This window comes from Drosophila persimilis, unplaced genomic scaffold (genome assembly GCF_003286085.1).
Source record: "Drosophila persimilis strain 14011-0111.01,24,50 unplaced genomic scaffold, DperRS2 tig00000653-arrow-arrow-pilon, whole genome shotgun sequence".
NCBI classification, from domain to species: Eukaryota; Metazoa; Arthropoda; class Insecta; order Diptera; family Drosophilidae; genus Drosophila; species Drosophila persimilis.
The window spans coordinates 1558023-1578722 of NW_020825330.1; the positions used below are offsets into that span (position 1 = coordinate 1558023).

Consider the following 20700-nt stretch of genomic DNA (forward strand, 5'->3'; position numbering starts at 1 on the left):
AATGGGAAAGTTGAGGGGCAGAGGCCATTCCTTTGCGCCGTTAATTGAAGGACGACACTGGATACTTCCCTCTTTATGTTCCACTAATTAAGAGGCCACTAATTATCGTGCGTGGACATCCTTCCGACATTCGCTGGTGACTCGGAGTTTGAAGGGTAGCAACTAGCAAAAAAATTTGCATGAAAAATCCTTGTGAAATTTGAGATTATAACAGAATTTAATTGGACGAAAAGCGAGAAAAGCGGGAAAAGCGAAAACATTGAATATTGCATCGAATGAAGAAGAGAGAGAAAGGAGGAGGGAAATAGGAAAAGCAAAGGAGATTACTCTTTCGATTCCAAATCGGATCCATCTTCGAGCAGACATCCCCTTCATGGCGATAAGTTTCTACTCTTTGTCAACGAGCTTCAGAATCCAAAACAGTTTCCTTTGGTAAAAGTACATTGGGATTTGACCAAAATGAGAAGCGAAAGAACCGAATGCCTAGGAATGCCGAACACCATGAAGGAAGAACGAGAAAATAAAAGAAGAAAAGGGAAACATGTTAAGATGTTAAGAGGGGGTCACCATTTGGCACAATTCGGGGTCACCCATTTTGGCACAATCCCCCGAGCCTTCAATCGAGTGACAAAACTAAGCGAATCAATGTCCCTGATGGGGCATGCTCTTCGACATTTGTGGGTGTTGTATTGTTTTTCGCTTTTTGTCGAGCTGCTGCATGGAGTTCACTAACGAAGAAAACTGCAGCGCGTGGCAGGGCATCGGGTTTCCTTTGCAACCGCACAATCACATCAGTCTCCGCCACACAGTCTCTCGCACGGGTTGGCACAGCCATCGTTCAATCCATGGGTGAGAATTTAATTTCCGAGTGCGCTCTCGGGGCTTTTCAAATGCCGCAACAAAGGATCCTGCCTCCTGTTCGGGGCAATATCCGTGTGGATTCGGCGTTGGGCATTGACACTCTGTGCACTCCGGAGGCCCACAGTTATTGGCCAATGCAATTAAGCCACGACTGCCAGACAACACACTAAATCGGGCTTAAACTCTAAGGGCAATCGGCTCTTCTGGGCGGCAGGAACCTGGAACCTGGAACCTGGACCTGGCAGTGACACTGCCAGGGACCTGATGATGATGATGATGATGATGCTGTTGCTGTTGCCACTGGGAGAACATTTTCATGGTGCCACTGGGGTGTGGGCCACTTGAAGTCGGTCGCCAGCAGCATCAGCATTGTTTTCAGCTCAGCGCCCGCTAAAAATAGTCGAAGGCATGTGCCCTCCATCTGCATCGGCAAACGGCAGGCAAGCAGCCACATCGAGGCATCGACATCGGCATCTGTGGCTATGTTTCCCCAACGTCTCTTCTTCTCGCGTTCTATGTTTAAGGAGGGAAAGTTTTGTGCATCAGGAAGCACAGAAACAACCCGCCGGATACCCAGTGAAAAGACCGATAGGCGCTGCTGCAGGGCGCGTGATACAATTGGATTGGAGGAATAAAGTGGAGCAATCGAGGGAAATAACTCGAATCATCCAAGACAGCGGTGGGCTCGTCCTTCCTCCCAGCTGTTCGGCGCGAAACTCTGATGCTCGATGCTGCGAAAGAGTATCGCTTGTCTCTCAATCTCGGATCAGACACAGATCTGCCTGCGCACTGATATGCCCAAAAAACCGAGTAATGGGATGTGCCTTTCGGAGGGTTGGGGGGAGGGAGAAAAATAAAAAGCCATCACACAATGACGAGACGAGACGAGACGGGTTTCCTTTTTCAAAGCGGCCTGCAAGGAAATGCCTTAAAATAGGCAACAAAAGAGTGAAGACTGCTGCACACACACACGGGGAACGGGAACGGGAACGGGACTGGGACTGGGACAGAGACTGGGAATATTTTGCATGGACGATGGCATCCCGAAGGCGAAGGACAGCCGGGAGACCAGGGAGTGCAGAACCGTCAAGTGCACAGAGCACCAGCAGCAGCAGCAGCAGCAGCAGCAGCAGCAGCAGCACCAGCAGCAGCGCCCTGCCCCAAGTGGCCCAAGCAATTGAGTTCGAGTTGACTTCGAGTTGACTTGGAGTCGAGTCCATGTCGTCGCGTGGCGTGGCATGGCTGGGAGCCATCTCGTCTCCCGGGTTTTGGATGGTTGGGTTGGGTTGGCTGTTCATTCACATGAATAGCACCGAGTAGGAGAAGGAGAGCCCACAGCAGTGCACCGTGCCCCATGCCGCATGCCGCATGCCGCATGCCTCCTCTGACATACCTCAAAAGCGCAGACCCACTCGAAGCCAAAGTTGCAATTGAAAGAAAGAAAAACGAGAGAACAACGAAAAGTGCACGGGTGGACGGACGGACGGACGGGTGCACGGGCGGAGGAAAAATTATATGCCACGCGCTCTTTGCGGCGCTCTTTGCGGCGCTCTGTGGCACTTTGCGGCGCTGTGTTTAATTTGGATCTGGCGCTTTTCACATGGGCGCGAGTACGCCGAGGTATCCAATCAGCGCTGCACCGCTTAAATAATTCATGTGGGACAATGAATATCTGTACCGCTGACTGACTAACTTTGTGGCGGCTCTCCTGCCACCTACGGCTATTGGAAAATGGGGAAAACTAGTTCCCGACCGACAAACAGAGACGGGGACACACGGAGAGAGAGGGAGAGCGGGAGAGCGGGAGAGTGTCGATTGCAGAATCGGAATGGCGGATGGATTATGTGGGAGGCGTGCCGCTTGACATTAACAAGGTCATCCCGGGGGCAATTGGCAATCGAATATCTATAATCCAAATGCCTTAACTATTGATGAACGGAGACGGACAGAACGGGGCCGCCAGGCGGAAGGCGGAAGGCGGAAGGCCCTTTGGCCGATTGCCTCCACACCAGCCAATGGCCAATGGCCCAGGCAGTCGTTCGCCTGTTCCCCGTCTGGTTCGGTTCGGTTCGGTTCGGTTCGGATCTCCTCAAATGGAACCAGAAGGCAGAAGTGCAACCCCAGATCTATTCGGTAAGGCCTCCCATTTGGATGCTTGAAGACCTGGCCTTCGAACCCCTTTTAAAGCTCTCGACGGCATGGCATTGAAATATCGCAGATTTGTTAGCCTCTTGTGCAGAATTCCAGCGAAAGATGGCTCAAGATGCAGGGCATTAGTGGCACAGCAGCAGCTTCAGGCGCAGTTCCTTGAACGCCATTCAAAGTACTGCCACAAGAAGGGAGTAAACTCCCAGAACACGGGCAAAGCTGCTTCCATGTAAAATTCACTAATTCCCCTTTTTATTTCCCCTGCTCCGAAGGCTGGTGCGCCGTAAGCCGCTTTTTGGCTGCAAGCTTCTTTGCGGCTCGTGTTTTCCAGGTCATCGGAGAGCCCTCGCCTCTCGCCTCTCGCCTCTCGCCACTCGCCACTCGCCTCTCGCACAGTTTCCCTGGCGCTTTTGAGTCAGTCAAGTTTTCATGGAAACCATTCGCAAAGAGTCCCTCCCTCCCATCCATCCCTCCATCCGTGTATCCACCTCTGACCCTCCTGCTTTTCCTCACATTAACACCTTTCCCGCAGTTGCGAGGTTTTCCATTTTATTTCGGATATAAATGTGTCTTTGGTTTGATCTCTTCTGCCGTTTGCGATGTTCGATGTTCGTTGGAGGAGAACTTAAAAAGCAATTTGCTCGTGGAGCCCGCCAGCCCGCTAGCCCGAAGGCGCAATAAATAGAACACGAGACCGAAATCGAATTCGAAACAAGAACAAAACACGGACTTTTCGCACCACAAAATACACGGAGAAATACACGAATATTGGCCCCTGAGAGTGTGTCTGTCTTTGAGGTGGTTTCGGGCATAATTAAGTGCAAATCTCTGGGCAAATTGACTGTCTGTGGCAGCTGCTGCTGTTCGCTGTGGCACAACCACTCACCTCTCCCCCCACCCAGCCCCCCATTGACTCATTGATTGAGTCAACAAACGAAAAATCATTTAGCCAAAAACGAACATTTGGCCGATCGGTCGAGAGCCCCGACCGGGACGGACAGACCGACTCTGCGGCATTTTAACCCAATTTTTGTTTGGCGTTTTTTTCCTGGCTCTCTGGCAAATTGAACAGAATTTAATTGCTTGGCCCCCACCACCGCCCCAGCACCCCAGCTCCCCAGCACCCCAGCACCCCACTCGCTGACTCTCTCTCTATCTCTTTCTATGGGGCCAACGATGATCACCGTTAACAGGCCGAACAGTTTTCAATTTTATTAATGAAGTCGTAAAGTTGCAAAAGTTTATCACTGCAGCTGCAACAGAGGCAGAGACAGAGGCAGGCTCTCACTCTTGAGAGAGGGAGAGAGAGAGAGAGAGAGAGTTTCTCGTGCCCCACTCTCTTTCTTGCTCTGCCTAATTTTCGATGTCATTAATTTTGACTCGGAATCTCGCCGAGACTCCCATTCCCATTCCCCCAATTTGGTTTTCTCCATGGTTTTTGGCACAGTTTTTTTCACTCCGACACGCAATGCAATGGGAGTAGGAAAATTCAGAGCCACTCTCACGGACATGGAGCGAGGGAGAGAGGGAGAGAGAAATGGAATGGATTGATCTCCTGCTTTGTCTCTCAATCGCAGGCTTGTTTTCCCTTCTTTCCAGCACAGACAGTCGCCAAGAAACGATGGATCGCCAGTTGATCGATCGATTCCAGCCAATCGATTGGCAATCGATAAGAATCGAACAAGTGCAAGATCGATATTCGATGAGATCGATCCCCAATCGAATCGAGAAAAGGCATCCATTTGTCATGAGAATTCACTCTCGGGAATCAGAAGAAGCCCCTTCCCCATGGAGTGTCATTCCTGCTTGCTTGAATGCATCTGTGAGCATCTGTGAGCCATTTGCCACTCAGTTTGAGGCCCAAAGAGGTGTCAAAGTGTCCTCCTTTGCTTGAGATACTTATTGCACCTCAAATGAGCGCGAATAGCGATGCGAATAGCGTTAGATGAACACATCCTGGGAATCTCTGTGAATAAGTAAAACTCATTGCAAAGTGCCTCTCGATTTGATTGCCTCCAGTCACTTGACTCCTGTCAATCTGCTGGTGTGGCATTCATGAATATGCAGCAGGAATGCCATTAGCTTTTCCCTTCAGGAATCTACTGCTGTTGCTGCTGCTGCCATGTGTGTGATTTACATTATAATAATTAGTTTATGACAAAAGGCACGCGCTAGACTTTGACTTTGACTCCAGCACAGCTCTTGGCTCCTGGCACCTGCCACCTGGCACCTACTCGGCGGTAGGGATGTGCGGCATCAAAATTGCAAATGGAAAGCAATTTCCACACTTATTACAGAGACAGACACACGTGTGAGAGATGTGGCAAGTGGAGGCGGAGTGCGGGAGGGTTTCAGGCTTCAAAGATAGCACCAGAGACAGGGACAACCCCAATCCCAAACAGGGCCTGTGCCTCGAAGAAGGAATCTCTGGCTCGGTTTGTGCTGAAGGTGTACCAAATGAGGTGGCGGTGCGGCAGCACCTTGTCTCTCGATTGAGAATGATTTCCCAGAAGAACTTGTCGTTCCACTAGTTCCAGCTCCAGCTCCAGCTCCAGCTCCAGCTTCTGGCCTGCATTCGGCGGGCCTTTTCGAGTGAAATATTTTTGTTCAAAGTCAGAGCTGTCGAACGATTAGGAATTCAGAATGAATCTTACCTCTGACCTTTGAGACCTACAGCTACTCCTCCGCCGCGCGCGAAGAGCTAGATCTACTTCGAATAGATCTTGAGGGTAGCGTAGCGTAATGCTCGTACAGCCAAAAGGGTATTCCATAATCTGCCTGTCTGTGGGCTCAACCTCCTCCATGGCTTTTCGTTTGGTTTTTTTTGCATTTGTCATTTCAATTAGCAATGGACCCGAGAACCGAGAACCGAGACCCGAGACCCGCGATCCGTGGCTCTCTTTGTCTTTGCCTTTGTCTCTGGCGGCGGCTTTGGATCTGTCTATGGCTTTGGCTCTGTGTGTTTTAGCTGCTTGCTGCTCGACCTGTGGGCGTGAAATGAGTTGGCAAAACAATAAAGAACGTATGTACCGAGTACTCGTATATAATTTGTATAATTTAAAGTGCGCTGGAAAGGAAGGAGGGAAGGGAGACGGGGAGACGGGGAGAGAGGGGGGAGCATTAGCATTAGCATTCGCATTCGCAGAGATCTCTCGCCTGTTGTTCTGCATTCGGCATTCGGCATTCGGCATTAATGAGTGGCTCATTAATCACTCGCAGCAATTGGCAGAAACGCAGAGACCAGCTGAAATGGCATCGAATGGAGTGAATGATTGACTGAATGACTAACCGAATGACTAGATGACTGACTGACTGATGGACCAATAGGCAGCAAAGCAAATGTTATGCAAAAAAGCTCACGAAAACTATTGCATGAGAGAGAATCTCGCGAGAGATGGAAGATGGAAGATGGCGACGGCGACGGCGACGGCGACTCCCCCGCGGGCTGCTGCCTCGCGTATGGCGTATGATTAATTTTTGACTCGCAAAATCATTTTCCATTATGCAAAAAAGGAGTGGCGGAGCGGAGGAGCGGTGGATATCTTTGCGTGCCATGTGGTTTCCGCTAACTGTTGCACGCGCACACACACATATCCATATCCATATCCATATCCATATCCATGATGATAATTAATGAGCAAAACGATTCACGAAACACAAACGCAGGGCAGTGCAGTGCAGTGCGTATACGTGATGTTTCGTTACATAATCCAAAAAGCGAAAACCAAAGTCTATGCAGAGAGAGGATATCCATTCGTTTTCGTAGAGTGGGATCGGTATTTGGGGTAACACTCAAAAGAATCTCTCGCGTGGGTGTACCCGCATATGCAGTACCCCCCCAGTGGGCCTACAGGGCTACAGAAGGCAATCTCCCTATGGAAAGCATCCACAGATGTTTGGAAAGCGAAGGATGCTTCCTTCGTCTGTTGATGCGTATCTATCTATCGTATCACAGAACTTCTTGGGCATAAAAATAGCAAGTAACTAGCTATAAGACGGATCGATGTCTGGAATAGATATATCTAGCGTCAGATCGAAGTGTTCGATAATAATTCCAGCCTCACTTCAAGTGAATATCTCTTAAAGGAAGTCAAGGAGTTGGAACTATATTGGAACTTGATCCGCCGCTTAAGGACTCGCTGCTCTATCAGTAAATACGAGGGCTGGCCTTTGACCAGGTGTTCAAACATCCCCGGCGCCCCGAGTGTGTCTTCATTGCCCAACCTGTTCGATCACTCTTCGTGATGCTGCATTCAGGGATTTCTTGTGCAGCACGAGGCAATGAAAAATGCTTGAAAATTTGTATTAAACGCAAATCCACGGAGAAAGTTCAAAGGATACATTTTTTTCGGTCAGTGTATGAATTGAAGGTCTCCGCCAAGGATGGGGCTGTCTGGCATCGGCATATTGCCTTTTCTCATTCTCCCATCGAAAGTTATTTAAGATTAATTATAAAGACGCCCCCTCCCCTCCACTCCCATCCACTCCCCTCCACTCCCATCCACAGCAGTCGCGTGTGTATTTGGAGATTATGTTAATCAGAGTGTATGCACAAAAAGATGTATGTTTTTGCCGGCAATCAACTTAAACGATGCCCAGCACCAGCCCCAGCACCAGCCCCAGCACCAGAACGAGCCCCATTCCCCTCATCCATTGCTCTTTTCAATATGTGAAAAGTGTGGGGCCCAGGACTTTGAGGACTTTCAGGGCTTTTGCCTGCCTAAAAGTTACACAAACTCAATTTTGTAAAAGCGAATTTCATCCCCCTTCTCTCCCTTCGGTCGTAGTCTGAAGATGTTTTCACAACTTGCGCAAAATATTTATACAATTTTTCTCCCTCTTTTTGGGGACACAAACCCACAATATTTGAGAATGGATTAAGTGGGGGATGGGGGGAGGGTCCCATCCCCCCTCCAGTGCAGATTTCGGGACAGAGAAAGCAAAGCCCGAAGACCGAGACGGCTGTCCAGGTCCATTGCCGTGAGGCACACAAGCGAGGACGCCACAAAGGCAATGCCCGAGAGTGCAAAAAAAAATACGCACAACGAACGCGTGACGAGTCGCAGTGCCGCTATTGCCTCCTGAAAGGTGAAGGGTATTCAAATATATTCTGCCCATAGCTGCCTCTAATTCGAATTCTAATGCTGCTGCTGCTGCTGCTGCTGCTGGTCGGGCGGAGTTGTGTGTCTGTGTGTGGGAGGTTGCCCCATGGCCACCATGGCCACCATGGCCACCACTTGACAGTTGGCCCACACTCTCCAGAGCAGCACAGACCAGGCACTCACTCGTATTCGCAATCGCATTCGCATTCGCACTGGCATGAGTGTGAGTGCTTGAGTGTTGGCCAGAACTTTGGCGGCGGCGGCGGCGGCGGCTTTGGCACTTTGATCAGCGCGAATCCCACGCCGCAAGCATCAAGCGGCAAGCCACTGCTGCCACAACCAGACATGGCCATGGCCAAATCCTGTTTTCGGTCAAATGTTGGCCAACTAGACCTGCATATGGGCCACAATGTGTGTGTTTGCCCACAATTAACTCACTTGCAAAGCGCACAGTAATTGGCCATTGAATGGCTCTAGAATGGCTCTATACATGGTACGTGTGGATCCACATTCACACCAATTCCACACACCGTTTTCCAATCAATCATCGAAGTAACACTCTTTCCGGCCGTTCTTTTGCATCTTTCAGATGAGCATCGAATAAACTCCGGCTCATGGGAGGACACCTTGGACGATCAGCAACAGCAGCAGCAGCAGCAGCAGCAGACGTCCTCGTTCATCCACTCGCCGTCGTCGATCAATCCGGGGCACAACGCCAGCATCACAACAGCGCAGCTGCATAGCGCCTTCAGTCGACGCATTGCCGAGCAGCGGGAGCAGCGAGAGCAGCAGCAGCAGCAGCAGCAGCAGCAGAGGTCCCTTAACAATCTCTGTCTGAAGGCCAGTCCTAGCGCCAGCCAGGACATCGGCGCCCCCACAATTGCCGGCGGAAGCTTCAGCGCCAACGGTGGCCAGGCTGCCGTTGGTGTTGGCGTTGGCGTTGGGGCAGTCGTAGGCAGCAGCGGCGCCTGCAGCAGCACCAGCAGTGAGCGGGACAACAAGTCGCCGAGTCGTGAGAGTGAACGGGAGAGGGAGAGGGAACGGGAACGGGAACGGGAAGCACCCCCCACTGCGTGCCACTCCGACGAGGAGGTATTAACCGAAGAGGAGCAGACCAGCAGCAGCGTGAGTTCTTTAAGCGCCAACAATCAACGCAATTCGCAATTGCGTTCCACCTTCAACAAGGCCAAGCAGCATTTGTCCTTTGACAAATGGCGCACGGCCGGCACCGGCACCGGCACAGGCACAGGACCCGCTTCCGGTTCCGGTTCAGGCACAGCAGCATCAGCAACCGGCACTTCCAATAGCTCTGGACAAACGGCAGTCACAGATAGCAGCAGCAGCATGATTATGCGCAGGGCTAGCGCCTGCACTCTGCCCGCCTCTGGCGGCGGTGGGGGCACAGGCTCACAGCGCGAGGACCTCACGACACCCGGCGAGTCCCCAGGCGGACGGCTCTCGCGCTGGTTCTCGATACGTCGCGGCTCCACGCACCAGTACGATGTCCGCCAGTCGACGAATGCCAGTTTCGACACCCCAGATGCGGCTGCAGCGGCATCCGCATCGGCATCGGCGGCTGGTACCGCCTCGTCAAAATTAGGGGCAGGAACCGCGCAGGACAGCGCCTCGCCCGGTAAGCTCTGCACATTGGGCGCCAGCAAGATGATGCCCGGAGTACCGGAGGTAAGTAGTCCCCCCAATCCGAAGGAAAGCACCTAAATGAGTCCCTTGCCTTGTCCCTCTTTCAGAACGAAGATGACGAGGCATCAGCGGCAGCTGCAGTGGCCGGCAGTCGCTTCGACATGGACATGATGCTGACACCGGGAGGCAGTCGTGGAGCCGCCAATGGGAGTACCCGAACGGCCCACGGACGTCTGATCGTGCCGATGCTGCCCCCGGCACCGGCCGGGCTCTCGCAGCAGCAGCTCAAGCGGCGCCACATTGTGGCAGCCATCGTGCACAGCGAGAACTCGTATGTGGCTACCCTCCAGCGTCTAGTCAATGTGAGTACCAGGCAATGTCCGATGATGCTGGTGGAACCGTAGGGGACGGATGTGGAAGGGAATCCCCTGGAAGGAAGCTGCAGCTACAGCTACAGCCACAGACACAGCCAAATATAACGATAGAACGATCGCCTAATTTATATTTAGAAAAAGCAAAGATCTGTAAACACTGTGTACTCGTAATTTTTAGTTGAAAGTCAGAGGACAACAAAATGGCTTAGAGCTCCACTCAGTCCTGCTCCGATCTCTAGGTCATTCTGCTCTCCTCTGGCTTCTGTTGAGGCTCCGAAATTATTGAGAGTGGGTGGTGCGGAGTCCTCTCTCGTCCGACTACCCTTCCATCCTTCTTCCTGTGGCTGCTGCTGCTGCTACACCTCGGAAGAAGGTGCTGTCCGCGCATTCTGGTGTGGCCCTTGGACGAAGCGCTCTTTGAGCGAGAAGGTTATCGGGGGCACAATGATCATCGCCTCCATGAAGTTTGGAGGCTCATTTAGAGTCTTCTTTTGAGGCTTCTCTTTCTGGCTCTTCCCTTGAGGATCCTCCTTCTGGTTCTCTTCTTGAGGCATCTTCTTCTGGCCCGCTTCTTGGGGCTCCTCCTTCTGGGTCTTCGCTTGAGGCTTCGCCTTCTGGTTCTTGTTTTGAGGTTTGTACTTCTGGCTTCCCTCCTGAGGATCCTCCTTTTGGTTCTCCTCTTGAGGCTTCTCCTTCTGGCCCGCTTCTTGGGGCTCCTCCTTCTGGGTCTTCGCTTGAGGCTTCGCCTTCTGGTTCTTGTTTTGAGGTTTGTACTTCTGGCTTCCCTCCTGAGGATCCTCCTTTTGGTTCTCCTCTTGAGGCTTCCCCTTCTGGCCCTCTTCTTGGGGCTCCTCCTTCTGGCTCTTCTTTTGAGGCTTCGCCTTCTGGTTCTTGTTTTGAGGTTTATGCTTCTGGCTTTCCTCCTGAGGATCCTCCTTCTGGTTCTTCTCTTCAGGCTTCTCCTTCTGGCCCTCTTCTTGGGGCTCCTCCTTCTGAGTCTTCGCTTGAGGCTTCGCCTTCTGGTTCTTGTTTTGAGGTTTGTACTTCTGGCTTCCCTCCTGAGGATCCTCCTTTTGGTTCTCCTCTTGAGGCTTCTCCTTCTGGCCCGCTTCTTGGGGCTCCTTCTTCTGGGTCTTCGCTTGAGGCTTCGCCTTCTGGTTCTTGTTTTGAGGTTTGTACTTCTGGCTTCCCTCCTGAGGATCCTCCTTTTGGTTCTCCTCTTGAGGCTTCCCCTGTTGGCCCTCTTCTTGGGGCTCCTCCTTCTGGCTCTTCTTTTGAGGCTTCGCCTTCTGGTTCTTGTTTTGAGGTTTATGCTTCTGGCTTTCCTCCTGAGGATCCTCCTTCTGGTTCTTCTCTTCAGGCTTCTCCTTCTGGCCCTCTTCTTGGGGCTCCTCCTTCTGGGTCTTCGCTTGAGACTTCGCCTTCTGGTTCTTGTTTTGAGGTTTGTACTTCTGGCTTTCCTCCTGAGGATCCTCCTTCTGGTTCTTCTCTTGAGGCTTCTCCTTCTGGCCCTCTTCTTGGGGCTCCTCCTTCTGGGTCTTCGCTTGAGACTTCGCCTTCTGGTTCTTGTTTTGAGGTTTGTACTTCTGGCTTTCCTCCTGAGGATCCTCCTTTTGGTTCTCCTCTTGAGGCTTCTCCTTCTGGCCCGCTTCTTGGGGCTCCTCCTTCTGGGTCTTCGCTTGAGGCTTCGCCTTCTGGTTCTTGTTTTGAGGTTTGTACTTCTGGCTTCCCTCCTGAGGATCCTCCTTTTGGTTCTCCTCTTGAGGCTTCCCCTTCTGGCCCTCTTCTTGGGGCTCCTCCTTCTGGCTCTTCTTTTGAGGCTTCGCCTTCTGGTTCTTGTTTTGAGGTTTATGCTTCTGGCTTTCCTCCTGAGGATCCTCCTTCTGGTTCTTCTCTTCAGGCTTCTCCTTCTGGCCCTCTTCTTGGGGCTCCTCCTTCTGGGTCTTCGCTTGAGACTTCGCCTTCTGGTTCTTGTTTTGAGGTTTGTACTTCTGGCTTTCCTCCTGAGGATCCTCCTTCTGGTTCTTCTCTTCAGGCTTCTCCTTCTGGCCCTCTTCTTGGGGCTCCTCCTTCTGGGTCTTCGCTTGAGGCTTCGCCTTCTGGTTCTTGTTTTGAGGTTTGTACTTCTGGCTTTCCTCCTGAGGATCCTCCTTCTGGTTCTTCTCTTCAGGCTTCTCCTTCTGGCCCTCTTCTTGGGGCTCCTCCTTCTGGGTCTTCGCTTGAGGCTTCGCCTTCTGGTTCTTGTTTTGAGGTTTATGCTTCTGGCTTTCCTCCTGAGGATCCTCCTTCTGGTTCTTCTCTTCAGGCTTCTCCTTCTGGCCCTCTTCTTGGGGCTCCTCCTTCTGGGTCTTCGCTTGAGGCTTCGCCTTCTGGTTCTTGTTTTGAGGTTTGTACTTCTGGCTTTCCTCCTGAGGATCCTCCTTCTGGTTCTTCTCTTGAGGCTTCTCCTTCTGGCCCTCTTCTTGGGGCTCCTCCTTCTGGGTCTTCGCTTGAGACTTCGCCTTCTGGTTCTTGTTTTGAGGTTTGTACTTCTGGCTTTCCTCCTGAGGATCCTCCTTCTGGTTCTTCTCTTCAGGCTTCTCCTTCTGGCCCTCTTCTTGGGGCTCCTCCTTCTGGGTCTTCGCTTGAGGCTTCGCCTTCTGGTTCTTGTTTTGAGGTTTATGCTTCTGGCTTTCCTCCTGAGGATCCTCCTTCTGGTTCTTCTCTTCAGGCTTCTCCTTCTGGCCCTCTTCTTGGGGCTCCTCCTTCTGGGTCTTCGCTTGAGACTTCGCCTTCTGGTTCTTGTTTTGAGGTTTGTACTTCTGGCTTTCCTCCTGAGGATCCTCCTTCTGGTTCTTCTCTTGAGGCTTCTCCTTCTGGCCCTCTTCTTGGGACTCCTCCTTCTGGCTCTTCGCTTGAGACTTCGCCTTCTGGTTCTTGTTTTGAGGTTTATGCTTCTGGCTTTCCTCCTGAGGATCCTCCTTCTGGTTCTTCTCTTCAGGCTTCTCCTTCTGGCCCGCTTCTTGGGGCTCCTCCTTCTGGGTCTTCGCTTGAGGCTTCGCCTTCTGGTTCTTGTTTTGAGGTTTGTACTTCTGGCTTTCCTCCTGAGGATCCTCCTTCTGGTTCTCCTCTTGAGGCTTCTCCTTCTGGCCCTCTTCTTGGGACTCCTCCTTCTGGCTCTTCGCTTGAGGCTTCGCCTTCTGGTTCTTGTTTTGAGGTTTATGCTTCTGGCTTTCCTCCTGAGGATCCTCCTTCTGGTTCTTCTCTTCAGGCATCTCCTTCTGGCCCTCTTCTTGGGGCTCCTCCTTCTGGGTCTTCGCTTGAGACTTCGCCTTCTGGTTCTTGTTTTGAGGTTTATGCTTCTGGCTTTCCTCCTGAGGATCCTCCTTCTGGTTCTTCTCTTCAGGCTTCTCCTTCTGGCCCTCTTCTTGGGGCTCCTCCTTCTGGCTCTTCTTTTGAGGCTTCGCCTTCTGGTTCTTGTTTTGAGGTTTATACTTCTGGCTTTCCTCCTGAGGATCCTCCTTCTGGTTCTTCTCTTGAGGCTTCTCCTTCTGGCCCTCTTCTTGGGGCTCCTCCTTCTGGGTCTTCGCTTGAGACTTCGCCTTCTGGTTCTTGTTTTGAGGTTTATGCTTCTGGCTTTCCTCCTGAGGATCCTCCTTCTGGTTCTCCTCTTGAGGCTTCTCCTTCTGGCCCTCTTCTTGGGGCTCCTCCTTCTGGCTCTTCGCTTGAGGCTTCTCTTTCTGGCTCTTCTTTCGACGCTTATTCTTCTGGCCCTTCTTCTGTACCGCGCCCTGTGGATGCTGCTTTTGGCTGTTCTCTTGGTGCTCCTGCTGCTGAACCTTCACCTGAGGGTGCTCCTCCTTCTGGCTCTCCTCTTGAAGATCTTCCTTTTGGATCTTCGCTTGTGGATCCTCCTTCTGGATGTTTTCTTGAGGCTGCCGCTCCTGTGTTTCTCCTCGAGGTTCCTCCATTGGGGGATCCTCCTGATCCGCTACATTCTCCCCTGTTGTCTGTAAAGAGGCTTTGAAGGTTACTGACAGATCCACAACCTCCTGCTGATCCCCACTCTGAAGCACCTCGAGCACAATTGTCTCCCTCTCGAGCATCTCCTCCTTGACAATCTTGTGGACGTCCTGATGCAGCATGCCATCCAATTCCACATCAAACATGTCGCATATTTTGTCGCTGTCGATAAGAAGATTGATTTCAATGGGCACCAGCATGTAGCGCTCGCCCGTGATCGGATCCATTTGGATTTTCCCCAACTGCTGCTCGTCCTGCGGCTCGATCCGATTGATCAGCGGGCCCAAGGGTGTGGCTGTGGCCCACCTGCCGACCTCCTGCTGGTCGGCTTCAGCGAACTCCTCGACTAGGTCATCGTAGTAGCTGGCCACCACGAACTTGTGCACCTCCGCGGGCTGCAGCTGCAGATACCCCTCTTTCTGTCCAGCCTCCACCAGCACCTTGACCTGGCCGAAGGCTTCGGCCATCAGTTGCTCCTCTGTTTTCGGCAGGGTCGATTCTGCCAGCGAACTGCCCGACTCTTGACCCTCCTCCAGTACATCAGCCATGATAAATGAATCTACAAATCAATTCTTGTATGTAGTTTAGATCCGTTTGGGTTGTGGGGATAGAATGAGATTGATTGTAAGGCTCTGATTACTCCAGACTTGATCTGACTCGTTGTGGAAATATCAAGTATCAAATGAAGTGTAAATCAAAGTAGGGAAAAGTCAGGTCTCTTATGGGCCCTTACGAGTACTTGTTCAACGAATTAAGAGGGGCCTTCCAAGACCCTAGACCTACGGGAAGGAAGCGGTGGGCATGTCCTTGACGCGGCATATTGATGCTCGGACTCGGGACACACAGGCGAATGCTGGCAAAGAGAATGGCTTCAAAGGCCTGCCCACCGCTAAACGAGACTCTAGATCCAGATCCATGAATGCATGACACCCCCTCCTTCCCCGTATTACTCATAGCTACCCCCACCGATATATCGTAACTATCGTAACCTCTGTAGCACCTGTAGTGTAAACCGCCTGTGATTAACCATTAACCATTAACCATTAATCTCATGTCAAATCATTTGATCTCTTTACATGCCATCCATCCTGTTCCCATGCATTAAATATGCCATATGCCATATGCCATATGCCATATGCTGAATCTTCATAACTAATCGTAATCCTAATCTAAACACTAAACACCTAACACTAACCAACACGTGCACACACACACATTGAATCTGTATCTGTATCTGTATCTACACTCGTACTCGTACACGCAAAGTAGTTGCAAAATTAGAACCAAACAAAAGACAATAACCCGAATACCACACACAAAATCGAACCGAAAATCAAAGCACAAGCCAAGAGCAGGTCCTTGAACAGATACAATCCCCAAGGAGGTAGCTGTTTTGGTAAACCAACACATCATCTCGAATGTCGAACCTCGAAGGGGAACCCAACACGCAACTAATGAGAATCTCTCTTCTGTTCTTTGTTCTTTTTTCTTTGTTCTTTGTCCTTTGGATCTGTTTAGGATTACAAGAAACCCCTGGAGGAGTGCAACCCACCCGTTCTGAATCCAGTGAAGATCGCCACCCTGTTCCATTGCCTGCCGGACATCCTGCACTCGCACAAGCTGTTCCGCATCTCGCTGGCTGAGTGCGTGCGCAATTGGGACAGGGACGAGAAGATCGGCGACTGTTTCGTGAGCGCCTTTGGGAAGCCGCAGCTGCTGGAGATCTACTCGGGCTTCATCAACAACTTCTCGGCGGCCATGGAGTTGGCCAAGATGGAGGAGAAGCGCAAGTCCGCGCTGGCTGACTTCTTCAAGGTGAAGCAGATCAGCGCCCACGACCGTCTGTCGTTCTTCGGGCTGATGGTGAAGCCCGTGCAGCGCTTTCCCCAGTTCATACTGTTCCTGCAGGACCTGCTCAAGTACACGCCCCAGGGCCACCACGACCGCATGTCCCTGCAGCTGGCCCTCTCGCAGCTGGAGCTGCTCGCCGAACTGCTCAACGAGAGCAAGCGCGAGGCGGAGCAGTATCAGGCCTTCAAGGAGATGCTCGGCCACATCTCGGGCACCTTCAACACGCGCGCCCTCAGCAGCGTCAGCGTCAGCGCCGACGGCAGCGGTCCGCGTCCCCGGTACCTTCTGCGCGAGGACAATGTCACCCACATGGAGTTTAACCAGGCCGGGCTCATGGTGAAGTGCAAGCAGCGACGGCTGCTGCTGCTCAACGACAAGGTCATCTGCGTGTCCGTGGCTCCCAAGCAGTCGCACGACTTTGGGGCCACCGAGAAGCTCACCTTCAAGTGGATGTTCCCCGTCAACGATGTCGAGATTGTGGACAACAGCACATCGGCGACGCTGTCGCGAATCCTCACAGCAGGTGAATACATCGTACATCGAATATATATTTTCGAAGTCCTTAATCCTCAACTCTTGCATCTTGCATCGTCTCGCAGGTCTCAATCGCGGCGGCAGTCTCAAGTCCAACGGCAGCACTGGCCACGCCACCGGCAGCCCCTACGCCCACGGCACTCTTCCTGGCCATGGCGGAGCGGACAGCAGCTCTCCGGCCGCGGCTTTGACAAGCGGTGCCGACAACCTGTGCAGCGAGATGAGCACTCTGATGTACGACTACGAGGTGATCTCGCGCATCCACGATCTGGTGGGGAGCCTCAAGGGCAGCTACAAGGATCTGAATGCCAACACGACGCGCACCGTCCTGAATGCCATACAGGGCTCTATTCAGCGCAAGGACGAGGAAATGGCCTGGGTGGACTCGTGCTGTCTGCAGGTGGTCGGCCGCCACAAGTCCGGCAAGGAGGAGACCTTCACATTCCAGACGCAGAGTCCGCACGTGAAGAAGGAGTGGATCACGGAGCTGCGCCTGGCCCAGCTGGCCCTCGATCCGAACAACTCTCCCGCCTGGGAGCGTAGTGGCTCCCAGCCGGGCCACCCGGCCATGCAGTCCGCCGATCGCCAGGTGCCGCATCACACACCCGAGCAGTTGCAGCTCCAGGAGGCTATACAGCAGAAGCAGTCGCGCAAGATGCCGCTCTTTGTCAAGGCAATGCCCATCTTCAAGTCACAGCATCAATCCGAGGTGCGTACATCTCGTGGAATCACGAGCCACCAGCGGGGAGCCACTAAGGGGGTCGTGGGGAAATGGAAGACTTTTCAGGCAGAATGGCAGCACACTCGTCCTCTCTCCACTCTCCACTCTCCCTCCGTCCCTCCTTTTTTCAAAGAATAAGCTAATCTTGTGTCCATCTCTTTGAGGCATCAATAAATGAGCCTGATTTATACCCCAATATACGAGTGAGTCATCAACGATTGTAGAACACGAACAACGGGCTTCTTGAATGATCTGCAGAGAGGCCGATGGACATACTCGTAGTATCTCTCTCAGAGATGCGTCTTTGCTGCGGCACACGTCATAGCAAAATGAATTCAAATGAGTCTTCAAATGAGTACTACTTCACACGATACAACGATAACAAACCAATCCAATGCAATCCAATCCCTTTCGTTAGAACATCTTTAAAGATTCTATTGGTCAGGTGCTTTGAAGCATTTCCGGAAGACCCCAAAGAATGCACTTGGAATGCTCATAGCTTGCTTTTACCCATCTTATATCCTTTGTTTTGTTTGATTGCAGGTGCGCTGTGGATGCTATTACAGCATTGCCAACGACACGAAGCAGAGCGGCAATGCGCGACGGCGGCACAAGCAGCTGAACTACTTGTGGATGTGCAGCAGCGATGGTACCTCCTCGCACGTCGCAATCTTTGCCCAGCATCCGCAGCAGGCGGGCAATTTGAGGGAGGCCGGCGGCTTCGATCTGCAGGAGACACAGGTGTCGGCACTGGAGTTTATCAAGGGACTGGATCAGTGGAAGATCCAGCGCGAGGAGCCGGCAGCGAGCCTGCTGGGCGATCTCATTTGGATGGGCACCGACAGCCGCAAGCTGTTGATCTTTTCGGCCCGCAATCCGGAGCAGGAGGAGCAGCTCGGCAGCTACGCTGTGCCGGGTGCCGTGAAGCGGATCCTCTACCATTTTGATGCCATCTACGTGGCCCTCTCGAATGCCAGCGTCCTGATCTATCGGCGGGCCTTCGACGGGGTCTGGCAGATGCGCGATCCGCAGCTGATTGCGCTGGGCGAAACGGGTTTCCCCGTGCCCAGTCTGCTGCCGATCAACATGAATATCTATGCCTCGTGCTCGAACCGGGTGTACGTGCTGAACGCCCTCAACGGGGAGATCCAGCGGAGCTTCGAGGTGCAGCACGGGGCCACCCAGGAGGTGAACCTGATGGCCCACTCGGGCATCGGCCTGTGGATCTCGCTGAAGAACTCCACGGTGCTCTGTCTCTACCACACAGAGACGTTCAAGCACCTGCAGGATATCAATATTGCGTCCAGCGTGTTGCGCCACGATGGCCGAAAGGAGCAGCCGCTCAACAACACCTCTGTCTATGTGACCGCCCTGATGGCCTGCAAGGGCCTCCTCTGGGTGGGCACCAATGTGGGCATCGCTGTCACCATTCCGCTGCCCCGCCTCGAGGGGGTGCCCATAATCAGCGGCGGCATCAACATGTCGTGTCACGCACACTTCGGGCCGATCACCTTCTTGCTACCACTCATCCCGAAGGTCTATCCCACCTACAAGCCGCCGCTGACCGGGCTTACTGTACCGACAGTACCCAGTATGGGCGACGACCTCCAGCTGCCGGCCATCGACGCCGATCCAAAGCTGGAGATCGACGATTGCTCTGTTGTTTTGCGCCGCGATCTAAACAAGTCGGCGGATAGCTCCTCGATTCCCTCTGGCTCCGTCATGATCCGAGACCTCAGCACGGAGGCCCCAGCCGCCAGCGGTGACTCGGCCGTTCCCTCGGCCGCTTCCTCGCCGCGCAGCTCCAAGCTGGACAAGCAGGGATCGCTGGACCAGAGTTTCACGGCCAAGATCCGGGCTTCGCTGGCCAATTCGCCGGCGTTCCATCGCAAGCGGTTCCGCGATCTGGGCGCAGCCCAGGATGCCAGAATGTCCAAAACTCTACCACGGGGACACGGCTCGACGGGTGGAGCGGCTGGAGGCGGCGCATCAGGCGCTTCTGGGAGCGCTGGAGGGGGTTCAGGCTCGGGCTCCCAGCATGGCAGTGAGCAGGGCTACTGCGATGTGTACGGACTCTATGGCAAGCTGATCTTCGTGAAGGAGGACTACGATGCCGAGGAGGGGACGCAGGGCAATCTCATGGACATGATGTACGAGGGAATGCGTCGATCCGATCCCGAACTGGCGGCAATACCCGGCAAGGTGTGCACCCTGGATCGGCGCCTGCGCATGAAGGCCTCTAGGCCGCGCTCCCTCGATCTCTCCAATTGGTCCGTGGACTCCAAGTCCTCCAGCCTATACACGTCGTCGGGCAGCGAGGAGAGCATGGGCATCCGTCTCTTTGGCGGCCGATCGGTCTCCCGCAACAGCAGCAGCGCCAGCCACAAGACATCCGGCACTGGCAGCGACCTGGGCAACATCTCCGAGAACGGCCTCATGACCACCGCCGACATCCATCATCATCAGCAGCAGACCCAGACCCAGACCCAGCACAGCACTCCCAATAAAACGGAGAACACCTTGGGAGCAGGAACCTCAGCAGCAGCAGCAGCAGGAGGTGCAGGAGCTGCTGGACAGTCGGCGGACAAGCCAGCGGCTGCCGTGGCCACACTGAAGCGCAAGCAGAAGCAGAACACCAAGCAGCAGCAGCAGCAGAGCGCCGACGGGCCGCGCACCGTGATCACCCTGATGGGGGGACGCGGCTACTGGCGCCACTTGTGGCAAAGCCCAAACTCATCGCCCAGCCACAAGGGTGGCAGTGGTGGCAAAAACGAGGCCTCTGGCTCCGGCTGCGGACCGAGCGGCTCGGGGAATGCTGGCGGCAGTGGGGGATCCTCGCCGTCGAGTCCGTCACTGACGGCCAACTCCAATGATGCGCACATAGTGGTGTGGGAGAAGAAATTATAAAATCAGGAGTTGGTGTGCTGCTGCACCCTTCAGCAGCAACCCCACCAGCACCATCCGCCCCTCACGGAGCTGTGGCGCCGCATGGGAGAGCAGCAGCAACAGCAGCTGCAGCAGCAGCGGCGGGGACGCGCACGTGTCCGCTTCCGCGGATCGTTTATGCAGCGCGATCGCAGCGCCGGCAACGAGGGCGGGGCCCTTCTTCCCAGCACCAGCACCGGCGGTGGATCCGGAGGGATACTGAGCTCCAGCTTGAAGCGGCTCACGAAGCTAAAGCGGGGCGGCAGCTTGAAGGAGTTTTAAAATGGCAGGATGGAATGGAACGGGACAGAGTCCTGCAACCACTACCACAACCACAACCACAACCACAACCATAAACATAACCGATAAACATAACCGCTTTTGGTGTACAATTTAGGCCAATATTTAAGGCACAAAGTCCGCGGCCACATATTACTTGTGTAGTAGTTTTTGAAGGGTTTCCCCATAAAGCTTTGGGATTCCCCAAAATATCGAATATATTTATTACAATATATAGCGAATCGTTCTGAACAAAACAGCA

The 20700-nt window shown here is 53.2% G+C and overlaps 1 protein-coding gene across 1 annotated transcript in view; it reads left to right on the forward strand.

The window, feature by feature from the left end:
- LOC6597782 (rho guanine nucleotide exchange factor 10) overlaps positions 1 to 20158 on the forward strand; it is a 94779-nt gene extending 74621 nt beyond the window's left edge. The window contains exons 2-6 of the mRNA XM_026991107.1: positions 8701 to 9794; positions 9860 to 10114; positions 15647 to 16502; positions 16579 to 17222; positions 17778 to 20158. Of these exons, the coding sequence (XP_026846908.1) occupies positions 8701 to 9794; positions 9860 to 10114; positions 15647 to 16502; positions 16579 to 17222; positions 17778 to 20141 (5213 nt within the window). The 3' untranslated portion in view covers positions 20142 to 20158. The remainder of the gene's footprint in view (positions 1 to 8700; positions 9795 to 9859; positions 10115 to 15646; positions 16503 to 16578; positions 17223 to 17777) is intronic.
- The last annotated feature ends 542 nt before the right edge of the window (positions 20159 to 20700 follow it).